This window comes from Pristiophorus japonicus, chromosome 21 (assembly GCF_044704955.1).
Source record: "Pristiophorus japonicus isolate sPriJap1 chromosome 21, sPriJap1.hap1, whole genome shotgun sequence".
Taxonomy (NCBI): domain Eukaryota; kingdom Metazoa; phylum Chordata; class Chondrichthyes; family Pristiophoridae; genus Pristiophorus; species Pristiophorus japonicus.
The window spans coordinates 38,347,223-38,368,580 of NC_091997.1; the positions used below are offsets into that span (position 1 = coordinate 38,347,223).

A 21,358-nucleotide genomic window follows, 5' to 3' on the forward strand; every position below is an offset into this window, starting at 1 on the left:
AGGTCTTACTGCAGTTGTACAGGGCCTAGGTGAGACCTCACCTGGAATATTGTGTTCAGTTTTGGTCTCCTAATCTGAGGAAGGACGTTCTTGCTATTGAGGGAGTGCAGCGAAGGTTCACAAGACTGATTCCTGGAATGGCAGGATTGACAAATGATGAGACTGGATCAACTGGGCCTTTATTCACTGGAGTTAAGAAGGATGAGAGGGGATCTCATAGAAACGTATAAGATTCTGACGGGACTGGACAGGTTAGATGCGGGAAGAATGTTCCCGATGTTGGGGAAGTCCAGAACCAGGGGAGTCTTAGGATAAGGGGTGAGCCATTTAGGACTGAGATGAGGAGAAACTTCTTCACTCAGAGTTGTTAACCTGTGGAATTCCCTGCCGCAGAGAGTTGTTGATGCCAGTTCATTGGATATATTCAAGAGGGAGTTAGATATGGCCCTTACGGCTAAAAGGATCAAGGGGTATGGAGAGAAAGCAGGAAAGGGGTACTGAGGGAATTATCAGCCATGATCTCATTGAATGGTGGTGCAGGCTCGAAGGGCCGAATGCCCTACTCTTGCACCTATTTTCTATGTTTCTATGAATAGTCAAGTCTAGAGGTAACAAAGGCATGGATGAGGGTTTCAGCAGCGGATGAGCTGAGGCAGGGGTGGAGACGGGCGATGTTACAGAGGGGGAAATATGCGGTCTTAGTGTTGGTTCAGGTATGTGGTCGGAATCTCATCTCGGAGTCAAATATGACACCAAGGTTGCAAACAGTCGGGTTCAGCCTCTGACGGATGCCAGGGAGCGGGATGGAGTTCATGGTTAGGGAACGGAGTTTGTGGCGGGGACTGAAGACAATGGCTCACCCCCAGAGTTGGGGGGAGGGGGTGAAATCCTGTTTGATGGGGGGGGAAGGGAAATGTCACAAGTTTTTTGAACTAACAAGTTAGTCGTATTGCCAGATACCGAGTTTACCAGGTCTGTGAGATGGACGGGTCCGATTTTCAGCAATGCCAGGGGGCCCATTGCCCAGCGGGACCTCGGTATTTACACAGATTTGTAGCGAAGGAGGTCTAGAAAGTGGAATAGGACCCAGCGCTGTCTTCAGATCGGGCTCCCAGTGTCAGACCAGGCACTCCAACACAAACACTCATAGTCAAATTTATTATTTTTTTTATTAAAGTAAAATTTACTAAAAGCTGAAAAAAAATTCAGTAACCTTATCCTCAGAACAGTAATTTATTACTATAGCAACTAAACCGTGTCTTAATGTGGAGCCCACCCAGACATATGGTGTTAAAGGGAGGCAACTGCACTGTCCCGGGAGCTCGCTGCACGTTGCCCTGGCTGCCCCTGGGAACTGAAGAGACATGGTGTGCAGGCGATGTATGGGAACTACAGGCAGCTCATGCAATTCAGGTCACACAAGAGATGGTCCAACACAAAACCCACAGCGTGAAAGCGTAAAGAGACTGGAAATGCAGGGTCATTCTGAAATCAACATTCAGGATTACGTGGCAATTTAGCAGAATGTGAATTGGTAGAACATTAAAAAAATGAATAAAGAACTAAGGAAAAACATGGATTAGTGAGGAATGGGGAGAGGGTGAGGGGAAGGAGGGGGTGAGGGGAGGGGGTGAGGGGAAGGATGAGGTGGGGATGAGGGGAGGGGAGGGAATTGATGTAAGAATCGAAAGAACACTGACTGACTGACAGTGATGGAGGAGCGCGGTTCCTGGGGCACTGACTGACGGTGATGGAGGAGCGCGGTTCCTGGGTCACTGACTGACGGTGATGGAGGAGCGCGGTTCCTGGGTCACTGACTGACGGTGATGGAGGAGCGCGGTTCCTGGGTCACTGACTGACGGTGATGGAGGAGCGCGGTTCCTGGATCACTGATGGTGATGGAGGAGCGCGGTTCCTGGGTCACTGACTGACGGTGATGGAGGAGCGCGGTTCCTGGGTCACTGACTGACGGTGATGGAGGAGCGCGGTTCCTGGGGCACTGACGGTGATGGAGGAGCGCGGTTCCTGGGTCACTGACGGTGATGGAGGAGCGCGGTTCCTGCGTCACTGACGGTGATGGAGGAGCGCGGTTCCTGGGTCACTGACTGATGGTGATGGAGGAGCGCGGTTCCTGGGTCACTGATGGTGATGGAGGAGCGCGGTTCCTGGGTCACTGACTGACGGTGATGGAGGAGCGCGGTTCCTGCGTCCCTGACGGTGATGGAGGAGCGCGGTTCCTGGGTCACTGACTGATGGTGATGGAGGAGCGCGGTTCCTGGGTCACTGACTGACGGTGATGGAGGAGCGCGGTTCCTGGGTCACTGACTGACGGTGATGGAGGAGCGCGGTTCCTGGGTCACTGACTGACGGTGATGGAGGAGCGCGGTTCCTGGGTCACTGACTGACGGTGATGGAGGAGCGCGGTTCCTGGATCACTGATGGTGATGGAGGAGCGCGGTTCCTGGGTCACTGACTGACGGTGATGGAGGAGCGCGGTTCCTGGGTCACTGACTGACGGTGATGGAGGAGCGCGGTTCCTGGGGCACTGACGGTGATGGAGGAGCGCGGTTCCTGGGTCACTGACGGTGATGGAGGAGCGCGGTTCCTGCGTCACTGACGGTGATGGAGGAGCGCGGTTCCTGGGTCACTGACTGATGGTGATGGAGGAGCGCGGTTCCTGCGTCCCTGACGGTGATGGAGGAGCGCGGTTCCTGGGTCACTGACTGATGGTGATGGAGGAGCGCGGTTCCTGGGTCACTGACTGACGGTGATGGAGGAGCGCGGTTCCTGGGTCACTGACTGACGGTGATGGAGGAGCGCGGTTCCTGGGTCACTGACTGACGGTGATGGAGGAGCGCGGTTCCTGGGTCACTGACTGACGGTGATGGAGGAGCGCGGTTCCTGGGTCACTGACGGTGATGGAGGAGCGCGGTTCCTGGGTCACTGACTGACGGTGATGGAGGAGCGCGGTTCCTGGGGCACTGACTGATGGTGATGGAGGAGCGCGGTTCCTGGGTCACTGACTGACGGTGATGGAGGAGCGCGGTTCCTGGGTCACTGACGGTGATGGAGGAGCGCGGTTCCTGGGGCACTGACTGACGGTGATGGAGGAGCGCGGTTCCTGGGTCACTGACGGTGATGGAGGAGCGCGGTTCCTGGGGCACTGACTGACGGTGATGGAGGAGCGCGGTTCCTGCGTCACTGACTGACGGTGATGGAGGAGCGCGGTTCCTGGGTCACTGACTGACGGTGATGGAGGAGCGCGGTTCCTGGGTCACTGACTGACGGTGATGGAGGAGCGCGGTTCCTGGGTCACTGACTGACGGTGATGGAGGAGCGCGGTTCCTGGGTCACTGACGGTGATGGAGGAGCGCAGTTCCTGGGTCACTGACTGACGGTGATGGAGGAGCGCGGTTCCTGGGTCACTGAACCCGCTCACAGGTAAAGGAATTCACACCTTAGGCCAGGTGAGAACATTGTTCAGGTTTAATTGCAGATTTACTGAGATGCTTTGTAACTTAGAAAATAACACAACATAAAGTGGCTTCCACTGAGGCTCAGGTACAGAGAAATGAGGAGGAAATGGTCCGGGTTTTGAAACCTTTATAATAAACGGATGATACAAGCCAGTCTGCCAAGCAGATTCCAGTGTATTTCTCTGACAGCAGGCTTGCTAATAATCTTTCCACTTTCGGGATTACTCTACATATTATACCTTGGGCTTTACTTCCAGCCCATCCAATTCCACAGACTTCCAACAACCCGTATTGTTGCATCTCGACATGCTAACACGGTTACAATTGCTCCCTCAGATCATTTTATTTCAGTATTGTCCCATAGTCTTCAAGGACATAAATGTTTTCAAATTGATTATATAGGTCGTGGGGAAATCTCCCCGACAGTGTAACTTTACAATGAAAGATCCCTCACCCTAAGATAAAGGGCCTCCAGTTCACACACTGCTGATGGCTCCTTCTGAGCCAAAGAACCCCCTGTGGCCAGTCGCTGCCTTATTGAGGAATGGATGTGGGGGAGCGGATTTGCTCAATCCTGTCATAGGTGATCACAGTCGATTCTTTCCAAGGACATGATAGTAAGAAACACTAAAGGTGAGTCCCGGGTTAGTATGGTACACCTCTCCCTCTGCCACCTCTGGCTGCTAGTCTGCCGTGTGCCCTGTTATACCCTGAGCCCCGCGATGGTGTGTTCCAGCTCAGCCCAGTCATGGAGCTGCCAGCCACAGTGCCTCCCGGCATGGGGCTGCTGTAGCTGTAGTTCGGCGGTTTGACATCTGCAGGTATGTTTGTGCTATTGCTACCTTCTGCGCCAGTTACCAGAGCCGGCAAAGTCACCCTGGTAAAGTTAAACCGGTGATCCTGGTCTGCTGTAAACTGCATCGCATCCATGTCCTGGTACGTACTGGTCTCTCCAAACTCACTCATTGAGCCGGACAGTGTCCTGGTTTGGGCCAGTTGTTGGGAGGTGCTGCCACACACGGCAGGTTTGCTGTCCAGTAACGTGTGCCCAGCCATCTCAGAGTCTCTCCTCTCACTCGTACTGACATTATTCCTGAACCCGTCTGTACCGTAGCTGTTAGCTAAATGTGAGCCGCCATACTCGGCCAGTGTGCTCTGACGGTCATTCTCCTGCAGATCCTCCTTGTTGAGCAACTGCAGCAGGGCAGCTTTCACTCCTGCGTTCGGGTCCTTGGCAGAGGGGCTCCCTCGCAGGTTAATTCGACAATCGGTATCGCCCAAGGCTGGCGGGGGTCCGGGGGGCTCTGGTGGTCGCTGGTCTGGAGGAAGAATTCGAGTTTGATTGAGTATAGGAGGCGGCCCAGGAACCTTTTTATCCGGTTTAGTGGGGGCAGCACCATCTAGTCAGAAAATACGAGGTACTGGTTATTGCCACGTTACTGCTCACCCCTGGCCAGCGCCCCCGCCCCCCACCCACCCAACGCCTGCCATTGATGTCTGAACCCAAGCAGTGAGTGATGATTGGCCAGGCCACAGAGCCAATGCCTGTCCTGACCCGACAACTTCCACAGCAAAGGGAAGTTGCTGGGACTGCAACAGACGGAATGGGCACTGGTTCAGCCGATGGAATCCAAAGTCAGGGAATGTGAGTGGGACAGCCTGGTGAAAAAAATACAGGTCAGAATTATACTGAGTAGGTGATGTGGGGTAGCAGAGGGATTCTGGTTCAGAGTAAAAAAGGCCATAAAAATCTAATGGAAACCTGGCTTTTATGGCTAGTGGAATGGAATATAAAAGTTGAGATGTAACGGAGAATCTAAGTGCGAGCACAGTTAGAGACTGTGTGCAGTTTTGGGTTCACACTATAGGAAGGGAACAATGCAGATTCATCGGGACGCTGCCGAGCCTGAGGAAATATGAAGAAAGATTTGGAAAATTGGGAGTGTTTTTATTACATGGGGTGATTTGATGGAGATGTTTAAAATTATGAAGGGATGGGACAGAGTCGATAGAAGGTCTAGAACGAGGGGACAGAGATAAGATTAAATGTAAGAGATTCAGGGGAGAGGAGGATTGTGAGGTGGTGACATGGGCGGGCGGAGCTGGGGATTGAAACAGAAACGGCGTCACGTTGAAGAACAGCTTTGAGAGGGTGTTGAAAGGGGAATGTCGTGATCTGGGGACATGGGATTGGGATAAACACACCGACTGGATGGGCCAAAAGGCCTGGTTGCATGTGGAATCCCCGTTCCTAAACCCGAGCCTCTGTAGCCATGTGCCGCATCAGCTGAGTCAGGACAGGGCGGTGATTGGATCAGGATTCTCCTGTTCTCGGTCTGTCTCCACTACACTCGGCCTACCCACTGAACCCTGGCACAAGCTCAAACCCGAATCTCGCACAGCTAGGGCATTAAACACTTGGTAAGGACCTTGTGTGAAACACAGAATAAAGGGTGCAGGAAGTCTGGAGGTTTAGTGAGGGAAATTATCAACTGTCTGTTATAGCGGGGCGATATATCAATCAGACTGTTAGCCGCCCCCCCCCCCCCCCCCCGGGGTCAGCGGGGTCCTCCCCCGGGGTCAGCCGGGCTCCCCTCCCGGGGTCAGCAGGGTCCTCCCCCGGGGTCAGCCGGGCTCCCCCCCCGGGGTCAGCCGGGCTCCCCCCCCGGGGTCAGCGGGGTCCTCCCCCCGGGGTCAGCGGGGTCCTCCCCCCCCGGGGTCAGCGGGGTCCTCCCCCCGGGGTCAGCGGGGTCCTCCCCCCCGGGGTCAGCGGGGTCCTCCCCCCCTGGGGTCAGCGGGGTCCTCCCCCGGGGTCAGCCGGGCTCCCCTCCCGGGGTCAGCAGGGTCCTCCCCCGGGGTCAGCCGGGCTCCCCCCCCGGGGTCAGCCGGGCTCCCCCCCCGGGGTCAGCGGGGTCCTCCCCCCGGGGTCAGCGGGGTCCTCCCCCCCCGGGGTCAGCGGGGTCCTCCCCCCGGGGTCAGCGGGGTCCTCCCCCCCGGGGTCAGCGGGGTCCTCCCCCCCTGGGGTCAGCGGGGTCCTCCCCCCGGGGTCAGCGGGGTCCTCCCCCCGGGGTCAGCGGGGTCCTCCCCCCGGGGTCAGCGGGGTCCTCCCCCCGGGGTCAGCGGGGTGCCCCCGGCAGGGACAGGCGGGCTGTGCGATTATTGAGAGGTAACGAGAGGGGATACACACTCGGAGGAAGCAGTAGTTACCTGCGGTGTCCGTGGGGGCAGTCTGCAGCTGCTGTGGTCCGTCACTCGCTTTGATGCCGTTACTTTCCTCGGGCACTGCAGCGGCTTCCTGAGATTTAATCAGCTGACTCAGCAAAATGGTCAGCAAGTTCTGTGTGTCGGTCTGGGTGTCAGTCGGCTGCGATATGGACTGAGACGGCTGGGTGGGTGCCACCGGCGGGAGGGTGGCGAGGACCTGTGGCAGAGGAGCTGGTGTGGATGGTACGGGTGTCGGTACAGGCGGTGCTGCTGCAGGAGTAGGCTGGATGGACGGTGCAGGCGGAGGTGGTGGAGGCGGAGGCTGAGTCGCTGTGGGAGGCTGAGAGTCCTGTTGCTGGCTGGTGGCCTCAGCCAGAGCCACGAGTGATTGGCTCAGGACGTTCCACTGCTGCTGCGTCTCTGGGTTAGTGCTGACGTTCAATGCTTGAGCCAGCTGGGTGAGGCTGAGATTGGTCTGCGTCTGGAGCAGGTTGAGCAGCACCGCTAACTCATTCTGGTTTAGTTGTTGTGCAGCGTCTCGGATGCCTACACAAAACAAAGCAAGGTTCAAAAACTCTTTCCGATCTCTCGGACCACAGGCTCCATCCGCCAAAGTAAATTCACTTTATACAGATTTAAAATCAGTGCTAGCTGCGTGCCGCCCAGTTACCCACTAATCACATGTTTGATGAGTAAATAATAAATGAGTAATTATACAGGGCCTTAGTGAGACCGCACCTGGAGTATTGTGCACAGTTTTGGTCTCCTTATCTGGGGGAAGGCGGAGCAGCAAAGGTTCACTAGATTCCTGGGGTTAGAGGGATGTCCTATGAAGAGAGACTGAGCAGATTGGGCATATACTCGCTGGAATTTAGGAGAATGAGAGGTGATGTCATTGAATCCTACAAGATTCTGACAGGGTAGATGCAGGGAGGCTGTTTCCCCCGGGCTGGGGAGTCTAGAACCAGGGGTCACAGTCTCAGGATAAGGGGTCGGCCATTTAGGACCGAGATGAGGAGGAATTTCTTCACTCAGAGGGGGGGTGAATCTTTGGAACTCTCTGCCCCAGAGGGCTGTGGAGGCTGAGTCTCTGAATATATTCAAGGCTGAGATCGATAGATTTTTGGACTCTAGGGGAATCGAGGGATATGGGGATCGGGCAGGAAAGTGGAGTTGAAGTTGAGGATCAGTCACGACCTTATTGAGCGGCGCGGGCTCGAGGGGCCGTAAGGGCAACTCCTGCTTCTGCTCCCGTTTCTTATGTTCAAATCGTTGAAGGTGGCAGGGCAGGTTGAGAAAGGAGTTTAAAAAGCTTACAGGATCCTGGGCTTCATAAATAGAGTCACAGAGTACAAAAGCAAGGGAGTTATGATGAGCCTGTATAAAACACTGGTTCAGTCTCAACTGGAGTATTGTGTCCAATTCTGGGCACCGCACTTTAGGAAGGATGTGAAGGCCTTGGAGACGGTGCGGAAAAGGTTTACGAGAATGGTTCCAGGGATGAGGGATTTCAGTGACATGGATAGACTGGAGAAGCTGGGGTTGTTCTCCTTGGAGCAGAGAAGGTTGAGAGGAGATTTGATCGAGGTGTTCAACATCATGAGGGGTCTGGACAGAGTAGATCGAGAGAAACTGTTCCCATTGGTGGAAGGGTCGAGAACCAGAGGAGACAGATTTAAGGCGATTGGCAGAAGAACCAAAGGCGACATGAGGAAAAATCTGTTTACGCAGCGAGTGGTTAGGATCTGGAATGCGCTGCCTGAGAGGGTGCTGGAGGCAGACTCAATCGTGGCTTTCAAAATGGAATTGGATAAGTACCTGAAGTATAAATTTTTTTTAGGGCTACGGGAAAAGGGCAGGGAGTGGGACTGGCTGAGGCGCTCTTGCAGAGAGCCGGCACGGGCTCGACGGGCCGAATGGCTTCCTGTGCTTTGACCATTATACCCAAAGGTGTGAAAAGCTCTGTATAACATAAGAAATAGGAGCAGGAGTCGGCCATTCAGCCCCTTGAGCCTGCTCTGCCATTCAATGAGATCATGGCTGATCTTCGACCTCAACTCCACTTTCCCGCCCGATCCCCATATCCCTTGATTCTTTTAATATTCAAAAATCTATCGATCTCTGTCTTGAATATACCCAACGGCTGAGCCTCCACAGCCCTCTGGGGCAGAGAATTCCGAAGATCCACCACTCTCTGAGTGAAGAAATTCCTCCTCATCTCAGTCCTAAATGGCCGACCCCTTATTCTGAGACTGTGATCCCTGGTTCTAGACTCCCCAGCCCGGGGGAAACATCCTCCCTGCATCCACCCTGTCAAGCCCTGTAAGAATTTTGTGTGTTTCAATGAGATCACCTCTCATTCTTCTGAACTCTAGAGAATATCGGCCTAGTCTGCTCAATCTCTCCTCATAGGACAATCCCCCCATCCTAGGAATCAGTCTGGTGAACCTTCGTTGCACTCCCTCTATGGATGTATATCCTTCCTCAGGTCAGGAGACCAAAACTGTGCACAATACTCCAGGTGTGGTCTTACCAGGGCCCGATATAATTGCAGTAAGACTCCAGGATGGTATGTTGCCTCCCTGGTGCAAGGGTCAAGGATGTCTCGGAGCGGCTGCAGAGCATTCTGGAGAGGGAGGGTGAACAACCAGTTGTCGTGGTACATGTAGATACCAACGATATAGGTAAGAAGTGGGAAGAGGTCCTACAAGCTGAATTCAGGGAGCTAGGAGTTAAATTAAAAAGTAGGGCCTCAAAGGTAGTAATCTCTGGATTGCTACCAGTGCCACGTGCTAATCAGAGTAGAGGGAGCAGGATAGTTAGAATAAATACGTGGCTTGAGCAGTGGTGCAAGAGAGAGGGATTCAAATTCCTGGGACATTGGAACCAGTTCTGGGGGAAGTGGGACCTGTACAAAAGAGACGGTCTGCACTTGGGCAGGACTGGAACTGATGTCCTGGGGGTAACATTTGCTAATGCAGTTCGGGAGTGTTTAAACTAATATGGCAGGGGGATGGGAACCTATGCAGCGAGACAGGGCGAAGTAATATGGAGTTAGAAACAGATGGTAGAAAGGTAAAAAGCAATAGTGGAAGGCCGAGTAAACAAAGGCAAGAAACAAAAAGGGCCACACTACATCATAATTCTAAAAGGACAAAGGGTGTTAAAAAAACAAGCCTGAAGGCTTTGTGTCTTAATGAAGGAGTATCCGCAATAAGGTGGATGAATTAATTGTGCAAATAGATGTTAACAGATATGATGTGATTGGGATTACAGAGACGTGGTTCCAGGATGATCAGGGCTGGGAACTCAACATCCAAGGGTATTCAACATTCAAGGGTATTCAACATTCAGGAAGAACAGAATAAAAGGAAAAGGAGGTGGGGTAGCATTGCTTGTTAAAGAGGAGATTAATGCAATAGTTAGGAAGGACATTAGCTTGGATGATGTGGAATCTATATGGGTAGAGCTGCAGAACACCAAAGGGCAAAAAACGTTAGTGGGAGTTGTGTACAGACCTCCAAACAGTAGTAGTGATGTTGGGGAGGGCAACAAACAGGAAATTAGGGGTGCATGCAATAAAGGTGCAGCAATTATCATGGGTGACTTTAATATGCATATAGATTGGGCTAACCAAACTGGAAGCAATACAGTGGAGGAGGATTTCCTGGAGTGCATAAGGGATGGTTTTCTAGACCAATATGTCGTGAACCAACTAGGGGGGAGGCCATCTTAGACTGAGTGTTGTGTAATGAGGGAGGATTAATTAGCAATCTCGTTGTGCGAGGCCCCTTGGGGAAGAGTGACCATAATATGGTGGAATTCTACATTCGGATGGAGAATGAAACAGTTAATTCAGAGACCATGGTCCAGAACTTAAAGAAGGGTAACTTTGAAGGTATGAGGCGTGAATTGGCTAGGATAGATTGGCGAATGATACTTAAGGGGTTGACAGTGGATGGGCAATGGCAGACATTTAGAGACCGCACGGATGAACTACAACAATTGTACATCCCTGTCTGGCGTAAAAATAAAAAAGGGAAGGTGGCTCAACCGTGGCTATCAAGGGAAATCAGTGATAGTATTAAAGCCAAGGAAGTAGCATACAAATTGGCCAGAAATAGCAGTGAACCTGGGGACTGGGAGAAATTTAGAACTCAGCAGAGGAGGACAAAGGGTTTGATTAGGGCAGTGAAAATAGAGTACGAGAGGAAGCTTGCAGGGAACATTAAAACGGACTGCAAAAGCTTCTATAGATATGTAAAGAGAAAAAGGTTAGTAAAGACAAACGTAGGTCCCCTGCAGTCAGAATCAGGGGAAGTCATGACGGGGAACAAAGAAATGGCAGACCAATTCAACAAGTACTTTTGTTCCGTATTCAATAAGGAGGACACAAACAACCTTCCAGATATAAAAGGGGTCAGAGGGTCTAGTAAGGAGGAGGAACTGGGGGAAATCCTTATTTGTCGGGAAATTGTGTTGGGGAAATTGATGGGATTGAAGGCTGATAAATCCCCAGGGCCTGATGGTCTGCATCCCAGAGTACTTAAGGAGGTGGCCTTGGAAATAGCGGATGCATTGACAGTCATTTTCCAACATTCCATTGACTCTGGATCAGTTCCTATGGACTGGAGAGTAGTCAATGTAACCCCACTTTTTAAAAAAGGAGGGAGAGAGAATACAAGGAATTATAGACCGGTCAGCCTGACATCGGTAGTGGGTAAAATGATGTAATCAATTATTAAGGATGTCATAGCAGCGCATTTGGAAAGAGGTGCCATGATAAGTCCAAGTCAGCATGGATTTGTGAAAGGGAAATCATGCTTGACAAATCTTCTGGAATTTTCTGAGGATGTTTCCAGTAGAGTGGACAAGGGAGAACCAGATGATGTGGTGTATTTGGACTTTCAGAAGGCTTTCAACAAGGTCCCACACAAGAGATTAATGTGCAAAGTTAAAGCACATGGGATTGGGGGTAGTGTGCTGACGTAGATTGAGAACTGGTTGTCAGACAGGAAGCAAAGAGTAGGAGTAAATGGATACTTTTCAGAATGGCAGGTACTAGTGGGGTACCGTAAGGTTCTGTGCTGGGGCCCCAGCTGTTTACAATGTACATTAATGATTTAGACGAGGGGATTAAATGTAGTATCTCCAAATTTGCGGATGACACTAAGTTGGGTGGCAGTGTGAGCTGCGAGGAGGATGCTATGAGGCTGCAGAGTGACTTGGATAGGTTAGGTGAGTGGGAAAATGCATGGCAGATGAAGTATAACTGTGAGGTTATTCACTTTGGTGGTAAAAACAGAGAGACAGACTATTATCTGAATGGTGACAGATTAGGAAAAGGGGAGGTGCAACGAGACCTGGGTGTCATGGTACATCAGTCATTGAAGGTAGGCATGCAGGTACAGCAGGCGGTTAAGAAAGCAAATGGCATGTTGGCCTTCATAGCAAGGGGATTTGAGCACAGGGGCAGGGAGGTGTTACTACAGTTGTACAGGGCCTTGGTGAGGCCACACCTGGAGTATTGTGTACAGTTTTGGTCTCCTAACTTGAGGAAGGACATTCTTGCTATTGAGGGAGTGCAGCGAAGGTTCACCAGACTGATTCCCGGGATGGCGGGACTGACATTTCAAGAAAGATTGGATCAACTGGGCTTGTATTCACTGGAGTTCAGAAGAATGAGAGGGGATCTCAAAGAAACGTTTAAAATTCTGATGGGTTTAGAGAGATTAGATGCAGGAAGAATGTTCCCAATGTTGGGGAAGTCCAGAACCAGGGGTCACAGTCTAAGGATAAGGGGTAAGCAATTTAGGACCGAGATAAGGAGAAATTTCTCTACCACAGAAAGTTGTTGAGGCCAATTCACTAAATATATTCAGAAAGGAGTTAGATGTAGTCCTTACTACTAGGGGGATCAAGGGGTATGGCGAGAAAGCAGGAATGGGGTACTGAAGTTGCATGTTCAGCCATGAACTCATTGCATGGCAGTGCAGGCTCAAAGGGCCGTATGGCCTACTCCTGCACCTATTTTCTATGTTTCCATGTACTCAAATCCTGCTGTAATAAAGGCCAACATACCATTTGCTTTCTTAATTGCTTGCTGTACCTGCATGTTAACTTTCAGTGATTGGTGTACAAGGACACCCAGGTCCCTCTCAACACCGACATTTCCCAATTTCTCACCATAAAAAAATACTCTGCTTTTCTATTTTTCCTACCAAAGTGGGTAACTTCACATTTATATGTAAATGCACTGTGCTCCCTATGATACTGATAGCCAACCAACGGTTATCAGCTATGGTTACACCTGGAGCTGTGCTGCCTGTAGAGAGGGATCGATACCCGGGATGGAAGGGCTGTACTCTGCCGTTTACCTGACTGGCCCCAATCCCAGATATACAAAGGTACAATTCTCCCGTAAAGTTCCCCGTATTGTCGCTGGGTCTAATCGAGTGCAGGTGCTTTTCACTGCACAGATGAATACGTGGCTTGAGCAGTGGTGCAGAAGGGAGGGATTCAAATTCCTAGGACATTGGAACCGGTTCTGGGGAAGGTGGAACCAGTACAAACCGGACAGTCTGCACCTGGGCAGGACCGGAACCAATGTCCTAGGGGGAGTGTTTGCTAGTGCTTTTTGGAGGAGTTAAACTAATATGGCAGGAGGATGGGAATCTATGCAGAGAGACAGAGGGGAATAAAATGGAGACAGAAGCAAAAGATAGAAAGGAGAATAGTAAAAGTGGAGGACAGAGAAACCCAAGGCAAAAAACAAAAAGGGCCACTTTACAGTCGAATTCTAAAGGGTCTAAGTGTGTTAAAAAGACAAGCCTGAAGGCTCTGCCCCTCAATGTGAGGAGTATTCAGAATAAGGTGGACGAATTAACTGCGCAGATAGCAATTAACGGGTATGATGTGATTGGCATCACGGAGACATAGCTCCAGGGTGACCAAGGCTGGGAACTCAACATCCGGGAGTATTCAACATTTAGGAAGCATAGACAGAAAGGAAAAGGAGGTGGGGTGGCGTTGCTGGTTCAAGAGGAAATTAATGCGATTGTAAGGAAGGACATTAGCCTGGATGATGTGGAATCGGTATGGGTGGAGCTACGGAATACCAAAGGGCAGAAAACGCTAGTGGGAGTTGTGTACAGGCCACCAAATAGTAGTAGTGAGGTTGGGGACAGCATCAAACAAGAAATAAGGGATGTGTGCAATAAAGGTACAGCAGTTATCATGGGCGACTTTAATCTACACATTGATTGGGCTAACCAAACTGGTAGCAATGCGGTGGAGGAGGATTTCCTGGAATGGATGAGGTATGGTTTTCTTGACCAATATGTTGAGGAACAGAGAGCTGGTCATCCTAGACTGGGTGATGTGTAATGAGAAGGGACTAATTAGCAATCTTGTTGTGCGAGGCCCCTTGGGGAAGAGTGACCATAATATGGTAGAATTCTTTATTAAGATGGAGAGTAACAAAGTTAATTCAGAAACAAGGGTCCTGAACGTAAGGAAAGGTAACTTTGATGGTATGAGGCGCGAATTGGCTAGATTAGACTGGCAAATGATACTTAAAGGGTTGACGGTGGATAGGCAATGGCAAACCTTTAAAGATCATATGGACGAACTTCAACAATTACACATCCCTGTCTGGAATAAAAATAAAACGGGGAAGGTGGCTCAACCGTGGCTAACAAGCGAAATTAAGGATAGTGTTAAATCCAAGGAAGAGGCATACAAATTAGCCAGAAAAAGTAGCAAGCCGGAGGACTGGGAGAAATTTACAATACAGCAGAGGAGGACAAAGGGTTTAATTAAGATGGAGAAAATAGAGTACAAGAGGAAGCTTGCCGGAAACATTAAAAATGACTGCAAAAGCTTCTATAGATATGTGAAGAGAAAAAGATTAGTGAAGACAAACGTTGATCCCTTGCAGTCGGATTCAGGTGAATTTATAATGGGTAACAAAGAAATGGCAGACCAATTGAACAAGTACTTTGGTTCTGTCTTCACAAAGGAAGACACAAATAACCTTCCCGATTTACTACGGGTCCAAAGGTCTTGTGAGAAGGAGGAACTGAAGGATATCCTTATTAGGTGGGAAATTGTGTTGGGGAAATTGACGGGATTGAAGGCCGATAATTCCCCAGGGCCTGATAGTCTACATCCCAGAATACTTAAGGAAGTGGCCCTAGAAATGGTGGTAATTTTCCAAAAGTCTATCGACTCTGGATCAGTTCCTATGGACTGAAGGGTTGCTAATGAAACACCACTTTTTAAAAAAGGAGGAAGAGAGAAAACGGGTAATTATAGACCAGTTAGCCTGACATCAGTAGTGGGGAAAATGTTGGAATCAATCATTAAGGATGAAATAGCAGCACATTTGGAAAGCAGTGATAGGATTGGTCCAAGTCAGCATGGATTTATGAACGGGAAATCATGCTTGACAAATCTTTTGCAATTTTTTGAGGATGTAACTAGTAGAGTGGACAGGGGAGAACCAGTGGATGTGGTGTATTTGGACTTTCAAAAGGCTTTTGACAAGGTCCAACACAAGAGATTGGTGTGCAAAATCAAAGCACATGGTATTGGGGGTAATGTACTGACGTGGATAGAGAACTGGTTGGCAGACAGGAAGCAGAGAGTCGGGATTAACGGGTCCTTTTCAGAATGGCAGGCAGTGACTAGTGGAGTGCTGCAGGGCTCAGTGCTGGGACCCCAGCTCTTTACAATATACGTTCATGATTTGGATGATGGAATTGAGTGTAATATCTCCAAGTTTGCAGATGACACTAAACTGGGTGACGGTGTGAGCTGTGAGGAGGACGCTAAGAGGCTGCAGGGTGATTTGGACAGGTTAGGCGAGTGGGCAAATACATGACAGATGCAGTATAATGTGGATAAATGTGAGGTTATCCACTTTGGGGGCAAAAACAAGGCAGCAGAATATTATCTGAATGGCGGCAGATTAGGAAAAGGGGAGGTGCAGCGAGACCTGGGTGTTATGATTCATCAGTCATTGAAGGTTGACATGCAAGTACAGCAGGCGGTGAAGAAGGCAAATGGTATGTTGGCCTTCATAGCAAGGGGATTTGAGTATAGGAGCAGGGAAGTCTTACTGCAGTTGTACAGGGCCTTGGTGAGGCCCCACCTGGAATATTGTGTTCAGTTTTGGTCTCTTAATCTGAGGAAGGACGTTCTTGCTATTGAGGGAGTGCAGCGAAGGTTCACCAGATTGATTCCTGGGACGGCAGGACTGACATATGAGGAGAGACTGGATCGACTGGGCCTGTATTCACTGGAGTTTAGAAGGATGAGAGGGGATCTCATGGAAACATATAAAATTCTGACGGGACTGGACAGGTCAGATGCAGGAAGAATGTTCCCAATGTTGGGGAAGTCCAGAACCAGGGGACATAGTCTTAGGATAAGAGGTAAGCCATTTAGGACTGAGATGAGGAGAAACTTCTTCACTCAGAGAGTTGTTAACCTGTGAAATTCCCTGCCGCAGAGAGTTGTTGATGCCAGTTCATTGGATGTATTCAAGAGGGAGTTAGATGTGGCCCTTGCGGCTAAAGGGATCAAGGGGTATGGAGAGAAAGCAGGAACGGGGTACTGAAGGAATGATCAGCCACAGGACGGGAGAGTGGAGAGCACCGTTCAAACTGTCACAGGATAGAGAGTGGAGAACACCAGTTCAAACTGTCACAGGAACATCCAGTCGTGCCCCGGTAACTGCCCCCAAAGGAAGTGGAGTGTGGGAAATTGCACTCCGCTGCCATTGAGGGGTGGTAAGGCCAATTCTGCGGCGGGAGCAGGACTTCCACGTTGGGGACTAAAATTCCCGGCCCCAGAAGGGAGCCTGTGAGGGGAGGCAGAGGGAAGATGAGGGGAGACATGGGTGGGGGATGGAGGGGAGAGTGGTGGAGGTGGGGGGGGGGCGGAGAAACCCAGGGCAGGGGACAGGAGGGGCCACATTGCAGCGAAGGTCTGGGGGGGCGAAGTGTATTGGAGGGGCGGGCCTGGGGGCTCTGTGCCTCGGTGCGGAGAGTGTTCGGAGTGGGGTGGACGGGTTGACTGCGCAGATGGCGATTGGTGGATGGCGTCATGGGGGCGTGGCTCCGGGGTGGCCGGGGCTGGGGGCACGACATCCGGGGGTGTTCGGCATTTGGGAAGGATTCTGACGGGACGGGGCGGGTTGGGTGCGGGGGGAGTGTTCCCGGTGTTGGGTGGGTCCGGAGCCGGGTGGGGGGCGGTGGGCACGGTCTTGGGATGGGGGGCTGGGCTGTTTGGGGCTGGGATTGGGAGAGACTTCTTCACTCAGGGAGTTGTTGGCCTGTGGGGTTCCCGGCCACGGAGAGTTGTTGATGCCAGTTCATTGGATGTGTTCGGGAGGGAGTTGGATGTGGTCCTTGCGGCTGGGGGGTCGGGGGTGTGTGGGGGGCCGGGTGCTGGGGTGGGTGATCAGACATGATCTTGTTGAATGGTGGTGTAGGCTCGAAGGGCCGGATAGCCTACTCCTGCACCTATTTTCTATGTTTCTATGTCCCCTGACTGACTCACTGCCCACGTCGGTGGTGCTGCTCTGCGCTTTACTCTGTGTCGGCGGTGCAGTCTGTGGTGTGCTGTTCCGACTGTCGTCAGTGCTGATCGCCGTGTCTTTACGGGCCGTTTTTTGCACAGGCGGATCTTCAACGATTCCTGCTTGCTTCTGTCGCCGACGTTTTTTACTCCAGAGCTCATGGCAATCCTGCCAGTGAGGAAGGCTGGAAAATAGTTTTTAAAAAGCACACACAAAAAATTACCAGGACAGAAAAATTAAAGCGATTTCACACGTAATAGCAGTGACGTAGAGCAGTCACTGAACCAGCTGCACTCAAATTCCAGTTCCTGCCTACAGGGCTCTCCAAATGTCTCAATCTCTTCCCTTACCGAGTATAAACTGATCGTGACATACACACAACTCAGTCATCCCCATCAATCCTACACAATTAACAATCCCGAACAATGCTATTGCTGCGCTGTCGGAGGGGCAGTACTGAGGGAGCGCGGCACTGTCAGAGGGGTGGTATTGAGGGAGCGCTGCACTGTCAGAGGGGCAGTACTGAGGGAGTGCTGCACTGTCAGAGGGGCAGTACTGAGGGAGTGCTGCACTGTCGGAGGGGCAGTACTGAGGGAGTGCTGCACTGTCAGAGGGGCAGTACTGAGGGAGTGCTGCACTGTCAGAGGGGCAGTACTGAGGGAGTGCTGCACTGTCGGAGGGGCAGTACTGAGGAAGCACCGCACTGTCAGAGGGGTGGTATTGAGGGAGCGCTGCACTGTCAGAGGGGCAGTACTGAGGGATTGCCGCACTGTCGGAGGGGCAATACTGAGGGAGCGCTGCACTGTCGGAGGGGCAGTACTGAGGGAGTGCCGCACTGTCGGAGGGGCAGTACTGAGGGAGTGCCGCACTGTCGGAGGGACAGTACTGAGGGAGTGCCACACTGTCGGAGGGACAGTACTGAGGGAGAGCTGCACTGTCGGAGGGGCAGTACTGAGGGAGCGCCGCACTGTCGGAGGGGCAGTACTGAGGGAGTGCCGCACTGTCGGAGGGACAGTACTGAGGGAGTGCCGCACTGTCGGAGGGGCAGTACTGAGGGAGTGCCGCACTGTCGGAGGGGCAGTACTGAGGAAGCACCGCACTGTCGGAGGGGCAGTACTGAGGGAGTGCCGCACTGTCGGAGGGGCAGTACTGAGGGAGCGCCGCACTGTCGGAGGGACAGTACTGAGGGAGTGCCGCACTGTCGGAGGGGCAGTACTGAGGGAGTGCCGCACTGTCGGAGGGGCAGTACTGAGGGAGTGCCGCACTGTCGGAGGGGCAGTACTGAGGGAGTGCTGTATTGTCAGTGGTGCCGTGTTAGGATGAGATGTTGAGCTGAGGCCCTTGGTACCTGTTCTGGTGGATGTAAAAGACCCAATGGCAGACTGGAAAATCCACTCTCCTGGTGTCCAGGCAAACATTTCTCCCTCAACCAACACCATCAAAATATATGAACTGGTCATTTATCTCATTGCTGTTTGTGGGATCTTTCTCTGCTCAAATTGGCTGCCTTGTTTCCCAAATTTTCCAGACAGGAGATAAACAGGGAGATTGGTTAACTGAGCCGAAGACAGTAAGTGAATCAGGAGGGTGTAGACAGATTTGAAGATTGGAACAATAGAGGATTGTGAGGCGGTACATTTTGAGAGGAAGAATAAGGGGAGAACATTGACACTAAATGGTAAAACTATAAAAGGAGTGGATAGATGTAAAATACTGCGGCTTACTAACACACAAAAATCCAGACTAGCTGCCAGCTGTGATACTTACTCAGGAGGAGGCATTTTTGTGGGGTCCACGTTTTTCAAGAAATCGCTCTGCAGGGTCTGTTCAGCAGTACAGCGCTTGCTGGGGTCAAGGGTCAGCATGTGGTCAAGCAGGTCCAGCGCAGGGAGCGGAATGCTGCAGAAATAGCAAATATCCACACTCTTACACTGACAAACAGCAAGTGCGTTCAACACCAGGAACCCCAGGATACTGGGTCGTATCAGCCTCGGGCATCAAACATGGCATCAAAACCCAAAGGTATAACAAAGGCCGAGAAAAGCATGAAAAAGATTCATGTAGAGTATTGTCACATGCCGCGTGATGCCAGCCAAAGAATTACCCGTGTTAAACATCTGCTGTCGCGCAAATCAAACCAGCCAATTATATTTACAGGCGTTCTACCCACAGACGGCATACATCAGAGCCCGCCCCGACTCAGGCCGGCACCCGCCCCGGCAAAGGACAGAGCCCACCCGGCAAAGGGAAACGGGGAAATAATTTGAATTAAAAAATTAAAACACATTTCATTTGTCACATTGTACAGTAAAGGTGCTTCATTTTGATTTATTTTGTGTGCACTCCAATGACAGTACTTCTATCTATTGCCAAAGCCATCCTTGTAACTTAAACCTCAGCCTGATCAAAACTGACATCAGGCAACAAAGCTGCCAACCTTCTGCTCACTCCCAGGGCAGGTACAGCACGGGGTTAGATACAGAGTAAAGCTCCCTCTACACTGTCCCATCAAACACTCCCAGGGCAGGTATAGCACGGGGTTAGATACAGAGTAAAGCTCCCTCTACACTGTCCCATCAAACACTCCCAGGGCAGGTACATCACGGGGTTAGATACAGAGTAAAGCTCCCTCTACACTGTCCCATCAAACACTCCCAGGGCAGGTACAGCACGGGGTTAGATACAGAGTAAAGCTCCCTCTACACTGTCCCATCAAACACTCCCAGGGCAGGTACAGCACGGGGTTAGATACAGAGTAAAGCTCCCTCTACACTGTCCCATCAAACACTCCCAGGGCAGGTACAGCACGGGGTTAGATACAGAGTAAAGCTCCCTCTACACTGTCCCATCAAACACTCCCAGGGCAGGTACAGCACGGGGTTAGATACAGAGTAAAGCTCCCTCTACACTGTCCCATCAAACACTCCCAGGGCAGGTACAGCACGGGGTTAGATACAGAGTAAAGCTCCCTCTACACTGTCCCATCAAACACTCCCAGGGCAGGTACAGCACGGGGTTAGATACAGAGTAAAGCTCCCTCTACACTGTCCCATCAAACACTCCCAGGGCAGGTACTGCACGGGGTTAGATACAGAGTAAAGCTCCCTCCACACTGTCCCATCAAACACTCCCAGGGTAGGTACAGCACGGGGTTAGATACAGAGTAAAGCTCCCTCTACACTGTCCCATCAAACACTCCCAGAGCAGGTTCAGGGGGTTAGATACAGAGTAAAGCTCCCTCTACACTGTCCCATCAAACACGTCCAGAGCAGGTTCAGGGGGTTAGATACAGAGTAAAGCTCCCTCTACACTGTCCCATCAAACATGTCCAGAGCAGGTTCAGGGGGTTAGATACAGAGTAAAGCTCCCTCTACACTGTCCCATCAAACACGTCCAGAGCAGGTTCAGGGGGTTAGATACAGAGTAAACCTCCCTCTACACTGTCCCATCAAACACGCTCAGGATAGTTTTAACATGCATTGCACTGAGCTCCTGCTGTTCCACCGATTCTGTTAATGAAGCTTACAATGCAAACTCTTCTCGAAGGCGTCTCCGATATTGCTTCTTCGGTTTCATCGTGTGAAAATACGGCAGTTTAATGACATCAGGCCAAGCAGCAGGACAAGGGCTGCCGCATAATCGACTGAGAAAACAAAAACAGAGAGCAGAATGATCATCTCCAACCAGGTAACCCTCAGTCAAACCTTTCACTCATCAATCATTCTTCAATGATGCCAGAGAAGTGGCCAATACCCTGTGGGCAAAACGCGATCCATAAGGTGAGGCTTTGGAAATCAGTCATAACAGCCCAAGTGTGAGTGTGCAAGTGTCACTGCACTGAAACGTGTATGTGCTCCCCACAGAACATCACGCGTCACAGAATGCGTTATGTAACTGTATGCAGCCACGTTTCAGCAGGTTTAGGTCACTCACTGTGTAACCTCATGAAGTCATTGAACCAGCAAGATTACAGCAGAGTGGAGGTCATTCAACCCTTTGCCTGTGTCAGTTCAGCAGATCTGTCTTGATGGATGAGCTGTCCGTTGCCCCTTTAAGCAACAATTGTGACATTATCAACAATACTTTATCAATA

At 51.1% G+C, this 21,358-nt stretch overlaps 1 protein-coding gene across 2 annotated transcripts in view; it reads right to left on the bottom strand.

Moving 5' to 3' along the window:
• Nucleotides 1–3,468: 3,468 nt before the first annotated feature.
• Nucleotides 3,469–21,358, bottom strand: part of cdk12 (cyclin dependent kinase 12) — an 83,952-nt gene continuing 66,062 nt past the window's right edge. Inside the window, exons 10-14 of one of the 2 annotated variants that reach the window (XM_070864650.1) lie at nt 20,792–20,908; nt 19,033–19,164; nt 17,247–17,449; nt 6,684–7,226; nt 3,469–4,795 (exon numbers count right to left, since the gene is read on the bottom strand). In XM_070864650.1, coding sequence (XP_070720751.1) covers nt 4,122–4,795; nt 6,684–7,226; nt 17,247–17,449; nt 19,033–19,164; nt 20,792–20,908 — 1,669 coding nt within the window. In that variant the 3' untranslated portion in view covers nt 3,469–4,121. Of the gene's footprint in view, nt 4,877–6,683; nt 7,227–17,246; nt 17,450–19,032; nt 19,165–20,791; nt 20,909–21,358 lie in introns of both variants that reach the window. The other variant, XM_070864649.1, reaches the window with a different exon arrangement.